We start from the raw sequence: 10,633 nt of genomic DNA, 5'->3' as shown, positions 1-10,633 counted from the left end.
TATATAACACAATTTTAAACCGTTTTTAATTATTTTATATCAAATTTTTTAATAAGTAATTTGTATGTTAAATAAATATTTTTCTTAATCAAGGAATTTAAAAATGCTCATTTATTATTAATTCAATTAAAATTTCTCATGCACACAAAAAATATATTTCCAATAAGAATTTATAACGACTGTTACACAATAAGTTAAAATGTACAATTTACTGTTTTACAATAAGTTTGCAGCTTTTAGGGTGGTATTTATCATAAAAACATTTAAAACATAATAGTTCGTTGCACCATGCACATATAATCATAGACATTTCATGCGCACAGTCTGTACAATTTGTTTTATTAACAGAATCTGGAAAACAAACTTCGTTAACGTTTTTAAAAAAAGTTCTTTCATTTGTTATTTGAGATGCAAACCATGCATATTTTAACATATCACAAAAGATTGGTGCGCTTAACTGATTGTGAACTAAAGATTGTATTTTAATAGCATCCTCACGATTGGCTATTTCTCTATTGCTTTTAAGGAGATATGTACAATTTTGTAATTTTTTGATATGCATGAGAAATTTTTGATTGCATGAGAAATTTTAATTTAATTAATAATAAATGAGCATTTTTAAATTCCTTGATTAAGAAAAATATTTATTTAACATACAAATTACTTATTAAAAAATTTGATATAAAATAATTAAAAACGGTTTAAAATTGTGTTATATACAAATTTAAAAATATATAAGATTTAAATAAAAAGAAAAAAAAATTTATTCAGGGAATCGAACCTGCAACCCCGAGCGTAGTAGTCTACATCTTACCGTGGACGCTACGCTGCTAGCTCGAAGATTGCTTTTCCGTAACGGTACTATAGAGACAAAAATTTTTCTCGAAATATTTAAAAAAATATTTCTCGAGAATGCCTCAATAGTGGGTCCTACGGCTTTACAGGAGTAAATGTATAAATGCATACTACACACCCATAAAATTTTATTCAAATCGGTGATGAGAGACTGCCGGGTTCCCCTTGTGAGTGGTAACGCGTTCATCGTCGCCTCGCCGCGCGCCGGCAGCGTCAAAGCGTCAAGATGCCATCGCGGCAGTCAACGCGAGCCGCGTTACCGCTCAGCCTCGACGTACACAGTTCGTCGCGAAGTGTCTATAGGCCGCGATGGGCGTAACAAACGCCAAAATTTACGCGGTTGTTACTAACAAACAAGACGCGTTATCGCTAAATGGAAGAGGACTTTTCTGATCCTTTCGCTTAGCTCTACACCCCTATGGAGTTGGTGTGTTACAATTACCAGACACCCTATATGTCTATTGATGTATTAGTTCTGACTTTCGCGTCGAAAATTTTGTTCAATGGGATAAAAATAGTTAAAATTGCTGCATTTTTAGCCTCATGTTCATTTAATGATGGCATGGTAACTACATGCTATCATGTAGTTACCATATCATTATTATCATATTTTACATGTCTTTCAATTGTTGGACATTATCTTATAATTGAGACAAATTGAGACATTTATATAATTACCTTTACAAAAATATTCCACTGTTTTTATCTTCATATGGCCCACTTTTGGCCCGTTTTTAGCCCATTTTCTACTCGTTTCTTAATTCTTATGATCGTTTCTTGCACTCTGAAGCACGTGCAATGTATCCAGCGAAAAATCATGACGAATATACGCGAGTATGCATGAATTTTTTGAGCAGATTGCTCCTATTTAACACTCTTTCTTCAGCTGGTGAGTGAAAGTACATTAATACGTTCCTTTTTTACTCACTTTCGTTTCAATGTAAATCTGTATTAAAACGAAACTGACTAAAAGAGGAACATATTAAAATGATGTCACTCGCTAGCTGAAAAAAAGAGTGTTAAAAACGAGCAATTTGCTAAAAAATACTCATGCATACTCGCATATACGTCGTATTTTCCATTAAAATTAAAAATAGGACCGAATGCTACTAACACGACTACCAGGTATGTAAATATGAAACCGGAATTTTTGTATAGAAAATACACGTTTATTGTATGAAAATGATAAAAAATATTTTATTTGAAGTATTGCCCATCGCTAGCTATACATTTTTCCCACCTGTCTGACAATTTGTGGATGCCACGTCAAAGAAACTGTTGCTCTTTTGAGGCAAACCTGTCATCGAGCCATTTTCGTACATTTCCGTAAGAAGTGAAGCGCTGCTTAGCAAGTGCGTGTCCCATCGATGCAAATAAATAGTAATCGGACAGAGCCAAGTCTGGTGAGTAAGCCGCATGCGAAAGTATTTCCTAACTAAACGCCTCAATCGTTTCTTTGACCAGTTTTGCTGTGTGCGATGGTGCATTATCATGAAGCAAAATCACTTTGTGTTGCCTTTTTTTATATTCTGGTCGTTTTTCACGCAAAGCTTGATTCAAATCGATCATTTGTTGTCGGTAGCGTTCAGTATTAACGGTTTGGCCAGGTTTTAGCAGCTCATAATAGATCACACCCTTCTGATCCCACCAAACACAGAGCATTGTCTTCCGTCCATAGCGATTTGGCCTTGCAGTCGATGTCGATGGTTCGCCTGGAGTTACCCATGATCTTTTACGCTTAGGATTCTCAAAATATATCCACTTTTCATCGCCAGTCACAATTCGATGGAGAAATGACTTTCTTTTGTACCTGGCGAGCAGCATTTCGCAAGTGGTTTTTCGGTTTTCCTGCTGTCTTTCATTCAGTTCATGTGGAACCCATTTTCCCATCTTCTGGATCTTTCCCATGGCTTTCAAACGTATGGAGACGGCTTCTCGTGTCACATTTAATTGATCCGCGAGTTGTTGTTGCGTTTGAGTGTCATCCTCATCCAACAATGCTTGCAATTCGCTGTCTTCAAACTTTTTCGGTGGTCTTCCACGTTCTTCGTTTCTCACGTCAAAATCGCCACTTTTGAATTTTTAAACCACTCAAAGCACTGTGATTTACCAAGAGCATGCTGACCGTAAGCTTCGACAAGCATTCGATGCGATTCTGCAGTAGTTTTCTTCAAATGGTAACAGAAAATCAATGCTGTCCGTAGTTTCCAGGCACAAAATTCGACATGTTCAACGCTATTACAAACTATGCTGTTGTATGAAACTTGTATTGTTGTGAGTTGAAAATCTTTGTCAGAGATGTCAACAAGGAAATGGCGCCAATGACGCGGTTTGACGGTAACTACATTGACAGCTAGGGCCATCTATGGGCAAATTCCGGTTTCATATTTACAGACCTGGTACTAATTAAAAATTATTAAATTATACCGTCTTGTTTCTTTTTTTATTCCTATAAGGAAAAGGCGGGCAAGATGGAACACTTTTTGAAACGTTTTTGCCGTAAAAACATGGTTAAAATAAAATTATTTTTAAAAAATTATGACATATGACATACAGTTTGGACTATTTTCTTAAAAGTTAACATAAGAAAAAATATATTTCTTAAATTTTCTTATGGAAAAATAACAAAAAGAAAAGTGGTGTCAGTTTTTGACTTGTTCAAAAGATGCGGGAAAGATGGAATACTAAATAAAAGTCTTATAATCGATTGTAATATAAAAAAGATCATATATTTATGGATATCTAAAAAGCAATAAATAGTACCAATAAAAGTTAATAGATGCTCAATATAATTTTTTCCAGCTAATTTGAATGCTAATATTTGCAAAGATTTTTTAGTCATACTATATAATTTTGTATTCATCTTCTTAACATAAAGGAAAGTAGCCAAAAGCGACATAGATCTCCTAAAGCGACATACCTCTTATATATCTCATATATTAAATGTTGTATTTTATCCAAACTAATATAAACGTAATCCATTTCATCAGTTAAGTCATAAAAAATTCATACTTTGTATATTTCTTGTTTCTTTATATGCTAAATTAGCAAATATCAAGTTTTAGAAATTCGCAATTTTTACTTCTATGATTTTTATTGATGAAGTACGTAGACTAAATAGCGATAATTATCATTTTATTCAATATTAAGTTCTTCTACATGCATTTGGCTTTTGTAAAAATATTTTTACTTTCATCACTTTTTTACTGTATAACTTGAAAAAATTTATGAGAATATGTCTTAAAGTGACATACCTACAGTGCGATAGGTACAATACTCTGTGACTAACATAACTTAATAACCTCCCATTATGACGTGACATTTGTTTATTTTAAAGTTTAATTTTATTTAGTTTAAAAATATAACATATGTAAAATATGTGAAAACATGAAAAAAATGGAAGAAGATATATATTTATTTAATTATATTTCCCTTTTGTAACATTATATTTTAAATAAATGAATATTATTCAACTATTAAACGCATTAATGAATTATTTATTATTAAATATTATTATATATGCGATATGTTATATAAATTCCAATAGATATGTCGGTTTTGGCACCTGTTTTCTTTGAACTCCATTTTCGTGCGTTTTACGAAAACATTTTTTATTTTAAATCTAGAAACAATTTCAGTAAAAATGTGATATTATCTGATAGAAGATACTTCCAACTACATATATAGATATTTACATTTATATTTTGAGCTTTATATTAAGACATAAACCAAAGTGTCCAAAAACAAAGTGTCGTCTTTGGTGCTTTATTATTTATTCTTGCACAGTAGTCTTTTCTATTCCTTAACATATTACTTATTCTTGCACAATAGTCTTTTCTATTTCTTTGGAAAATACGTTCTGGAAACAACTTAATTTCTTCGCATATCTGCCTTTTTGTGTTGTCTATACAATATGCCGAAAAGTATAATATAACCTAAGAATATTTTTGCTTATCACTTGAACAGTCTTGTAGGCAAACCATGTATTTAGGTAGCAAGTTGACATTTAAAAACGTCTTACTGATGTTGGAGATATTATTAAAAAGTTATTAAAAAGTTGACTTACTCTGAGTATAAACAAATTTCAAATATGAATCATGAATGTAATTATGTATGATTATAATTTAATACAATTATATATTCACACTTTTTTATTTTATTTGTTAATAAAATTTGAATAAATTGTTAATAAACTTTGAATAAATTTCATCTTAAGGGTAAACAAGTCACTTAGTGTTCTATCTTGCCCTTTTTCTTCGTGTCCTCCCAGATAGCACAAAGAATTAAAGAAAGAAGAAAAAAATTAAAGAAATTCTGTTGTATATTATAAATATATATTGTATATTATAAATATATCACCAATTCTGAGCTCATTTTCAGATGCAAAAAGAGTTCTTCAAAATTGTTTAACTGACGAGTAATAAGTTTTTAGGTTAGAATATCATTTTATGTATATTTACCCACAAAGCTCGAAGGCACAATTTTATTAATAGATGTTACTTGATGTGATAAGCAAACAATTATATATTCACGACTATTATACACTCGTCAACAAAATCATGGAATAGATAAGTTTATTTCGAAATTTCGCACAATTTTAAATGAGTATAATACCGCGAAACATTATCGTATTTAGAATCTCTTTTCTGTATTGTAAAGAGTGAAGTCTGTACTTTAAAAAGCATTCGTCCGATTTTGAATTTATTCTCTTCCCTTCCCGCAGTCCTTTCAAAAGTAAATATGTGTCACGTCTCTAAAAAAATTGCAGAATTTGACATATTCTACGGGGTGGACTAAATTTTTTTCGTAAAATTCATGATAATCATCGTCAAGTATAGATCTTCCCTTGCAATTTAAAAAAAGGCGGATTTGTACGATTTTTTTTCGCGGAGTTGCGATATGTCAAAGTTACCTATGCATTTTAATTTTAAATGAGCATGATACTGCGAAATATTATCGTATTTAAAATCTTTTTTATTTTATTTTACGATGGTTATCGTAAGATTTGTGAAAATAATTAATTCCGCTCAATAGAGTACGTCAAATTAAACGATTTAAAAAAATGCATGGGGGGTAAATTCGATATATCGCAACTTCGACATCCTATAAATCCTATAAATCCGCCTCTTTTTTTAATTGCAAGTAAAAATCTATACTTTATGATGGTTAATATAAAATTCACAAAAAAAATTTAGTCTATTCCGTAAGATATGTCAAATTACGCAATTTTTTAGAGACACAACATGTCTTTACTTTTGACTGGCTTTATTTAGTATATTATATTTCTAACATTTAAAAAAATATAATAAACTTTTTATATATTTATATCATATATAATAATTAAACCTTATATAACCTACCCACTACAATGATGTTGCCAGCTCTCTAAGAATTAATAATTATAATTTTTATTCGCGTGCTATTTAAAAATATGCAATATAAGTGTTTGTGAATATTAAAAACGTATTTCCTACAGAACACACCTTTCAAAATGCTTTCTGAAAGATAACTTGGAAATTATATTAAAATATAACATTGAAATAATTCAGAAATATTTGTGAAATGTTTCATCAAACTCTTTTTCACTTAAATATTTCAGAAATCGTTTATAATAAGCTTTGATTTATATATTTATACATAAGTTTAATTAATTTAATTAAATTTTATATGGTTAGGTGGATTTTTTTTCTTTTTGTAATTGTACTGTTTTATAATTACTCAAAGTTTATAGTATTTTATGACTATATATACTTAATAACAGTTAATAAAAAAATGTTTACTATAAAAATTTAAAGATAACAAAATGGAATGTGCGGAATTTTGTAGACCTCACCTTATTAGCTAATTAATGTTAAATTTACACATACAATAAAATTACAAAAAATATAATTTTTATTAAAATAAAATGATTTTATTAAATCATATTATCAGAAAATATATTATATTACTGTGTTAATTACAACACATATAGACAAAATGTAAGACGTTTATATCGATCGAAGATTGTGATGTAGTGTCTAAAGCAACAGACTCATAATCCAAAGATGCCTCTAGGGTCCAAGTTCGAGTCCCACCAGTGCCAGTGAGAATTTTTAAATGTGATGTAATATTAAAATCAAGTAATGTAAAATTTCCAGCAAACACTGTGACATTTATGAATAGTTTCTAAATATAAAAATACGAATAGTTTCTGTACACAAAAAAAATATCTGAAATATTTCCCATATATTTTTGAAACATTTCAGATACATTTCAGATAATACATCATAGCGGACATTTTATGAATTGACATTTTATATCTGACATTTTATATCTGAAAGATATCTAAAACATGTCCGAAATATTTCTTTGAAATGTTTCATATTTCATAATGAAAGCTTTTTGAAAACTTCTTGAAATATGTTGGTGCTGTGTGGGTTTGTACTCGTAGCTAAATGCACGTTTGCATATCTCAAATTTCCATTGCGCTGCATTCATTTACCATCCAAAAATACACTTAATGGTACGTTTTTACTATTCCTTAGCAAACCGTAATCACCACTCGTTTTTAGTAAAAGTGCTCCTTTCCGACCTATAAATGGGCTCGTACTCGCTGTGTTGAATGCACGCTTTTACTACTCAAATTAAACATTTTCGAGGGCTAAAACCGGTGAAATATTTTTGTAAGGGTATAGAATGCAAAAGGATATGCAAACACATCCACATCGCCAAAGACCGCACACTCAATTTGACATTCGAGGAACATTCTTTCCACTACATTGCTAGATCATCTATAGAATCATTTCCATCTACTTCTGCAGATGTCCATTATGGACCAAAGGTCGATGATTATTAAAAAAAACAAAAATTTATTGATGCTACATCGATGTAAATTCTTATGAAAACTTTAAAGTCGTTTTTCTCGAAACAACTTTTTTCCAGATGGTGGGTGTTCTAACTCATTTTGTAATGCACGGATTGCTATATAATTTTACAGAAATATTTTTTATTACACTCTCTGTTATCAGATTTTTTTTTATTTTTTTTGGTCTCCTTTTGGCATTGAAAAGAAGGCGCGTTTTTTTTCGTCAAAATCTAATTTTTTTTTAACTATTTATAATTTCCATAATTTTACAAAAATAAAACAGTGACCCGATAATAAATAGCGACAGTTTAAACTTTAAGAAATTGTTTCATTTTTTGTTTTTAAATTACATATGCGAGCTGAATTACACTCACCAATTATTCCCATTTTTTATCAAGAGATATATTTTTTTATTTCTTATTATAACTAATGTTTTTTTAATATTTCAATGTATGTATAATACATATAAAAAAATAAAATCATAATTATTATTAAAGAACATTAAACAGAAATTCATGAAAATGGTTTATTTTCAAGTGCGTCAAGCTGATATAATCCTTTAAAATAAATCAATTTAAAATTAATAATAAAGTAATCAAAGTAAAAATGAAGAAAATTTATAATTTGAATTACTTCACATAAAATGTTATTCGCGAATAATTACATAACAGTCAAGAAAAAAACTAGATTATGTTGGAAGTTCTTCTATCTTGCGAAGGACAAGACAGGATGTGCTCAATAAAGGCAAAAATGGTTCGGGTTAAAGAATCGTTAGGACGTAATAGGATCGCTCACCTTTCGTTAACAGCTTCGTTTCCGATTCCACATCCGTGTCGAAGACGATTACGCCGTCTAAAGTAGCAAAGAATAGTTTGAAGATCGCGCCTGCTCGCGAAAACAAATTCTTCAGTTCCTGCATTGTCCCGCTTAATAACGTTCCATATGTCTTCGGGCTGCGATTTTACAACAATACTTTTTGTTTTCTATACTATTCGACTTACTAATTATCTCCTCCATATAACATACACGCAATAATGTTAAAAATAAACAAAATCGCATATCGTATTCATAAATATAAATTTCTCTATATGGTCATTTTCAGAGTGTTCCATTTTAAATTAAATAAACTAAGAACTTCGAAACTAAAGCTTATTAAGAAAACATTTTCAGACAAATATATTAGGATTTTAAAAGGAATAATGGTACTATTAGCTTGATCTTATGGCACTAAAGTTTTTACAGGGTCAGTTTAAATTTCTAAACCGGAATGATATGGTTTTTTTTAGCACAGATCAATTCCTAGAATCATTTTGTGTATAAAAGTACTGGGATAAAATTATTGAAGAGTAAATATTTTTAGAGATATTCTAAATTTTATATTTTTTTTGTACTTTTCCCATTTATAAGATATAAAATATATATTAAAATATAAATTATTCACACATTTTTTCTCACTTTAACATTTTTGCACATTGGCCGACAGAAATATTTTTTCAATTTTTCGGATGCATTTCGGAAAGTATCAGTCTTGGCTAGTGGGAAAATTCGTTCTTCAATGGAAGAACTCTCTTATTAGACAAGACAGATACGTTCCAACGCATACAAAGACGCATACAAAAAAGTGGAGAAACCTTTCTATCAGTGAGCGTACGTAAAATAATGACGAAATACGTCAATAAATCTTCAAAATGCAATGAAATTTTGTTCAAAGTTTCTGATTTTTCCCTATGGAACTCTTGATTGATAATGTCAGAAATGAGAAAATGCATGCCTAAAATTCTTGTGTGCTATTTTTAAATAAAAAAATATTTATATGAACACTTCAGATTGCCTGAGCATATTTGTAAAATATACCGAAAACTATTTTTTCTCTAAACAATCAATAAATAGCTGTCAAATTAACGTTATATGTAGCTTTCCTCTTCTTATGATTTTATTACATTAATTTTACGACTATTTATTAGCTGTCAAAGGAAAAGAATAGTTTTCAAAGTATTTCATAAATATGCTCAAGTGATCTAAAGCATTCTTTTATTCAAATATCTTTTTATTTGAAACTAGCATGCAACAATTTTCAATGTGTTATTTCTCGTCTCTAATGTCACGATCCAATATAACTGCGGCAAGTATCCAGAAGACTTAAGATCCCAGATAGCCAAGCCTGCAAAAGTCAGATTTTGCTAAGTTTGTGCTGCATGCTATGCTGACATAATTTAGGCAGTAACAAAGTATAATCTGCTATGTCAGATAGTGCGTGTACAAATGTAACAGAAATCTAACAGAATCTACGTCATGATATGATGGCACAAATAAAAATAGTGCAAAAATAAGGTACGATATGTGAACATAGCAAGAGAAAAATTTAAATATTGAGTGCAAACATGATTTTTCGACATGAAGCAACATAAAATCGAACAAAGAATGATGTCATATCATGCGAACAGAAAGGCATTAGAAATCAAACTAATTAAATAACATTATGAGACAGAAGAAACGCGGCAGAAATCGATCACGACGTGCTACTCGAACGTAACGGCAGAAACAGCAGAAATTTATCACGTGTCGTTCAAACGTAACAGCAGAAAGACGACAGAAATGTAGCACGAAAAGTTGTTTTCTTAACGGGGTGCTTCATTTACAATCCAATATATTTAATTGTTAATTATTTTAATTGGAGGTACACTACAAAGAGATCTACAATAAATTTGTTGAATAATGTACCACCATACACGAGGTAACAGTAACAAAGTAGTTATAATTTGCCACTCGACAATGTAAACAGTTACATTATTAAATGCTAAATGTACAATAACTAAATGCTATCTAAGTACGTGCTTGCGACAACACATGGAAATATAACGTTATTAAAGTTTATTTTGATGTTTCTCTTCTCTCCTTCTCTCTCTCTCTCTCTCTCTCTCTCTCTCTCTCTCT

At 30.1% G+C, this 10,633-nt stretch overlaps 1 protein-coding gene across 6 annotated transcripts in view; it reads right to left on the bottom strand.

Annotated features, from left to right (window-relative positions):
* The window catches only part of LOC116852449 (uncharacterized protein C1orf112 homolog), a 202,655-nt gene that overhangs the window by 20,688 nt on the left and 171,334 nt on the right, over nucleotides 1-10,633 (bottom strand). For all 6 annotated transcript variants that reach the window (XM_032832856.1, XM_032832855.1, XM_032832859.1 and 3 more), the window contains one exon: nucleotides 8,495-8,652. In XM_032832856.1, coding sequence (XP_032688747.1) covers nucleotides 8,495-8,652 — 158 coding nt within the window. The remainder of the gene's footprint in view (nucleotides 1-8,494; nucleotides 8,653-10,633) is intronic.

Source organism: Odontomachus brunneus, unplaced genomic scaffold, assembly GCF_010583005.1.
Source record: "Odontomachus brunneus isolate Ranch 3 - 2012 unplaced genomic scaffold, Obru_v1 Obru_scaffold_225, whole genome shotgun sequence".
NCBI classification, from domain to species: Eukaryota; Metazoa; Arthropoda; class Insecta; order Hymenoptera; family Formicidae; genus Odontomachus; species Odontomachus brunneus.
Note: the sequence above shows the minus strand (reverse complement) of the source record. Positions and strands in the feature narration are given on the sequence as shown.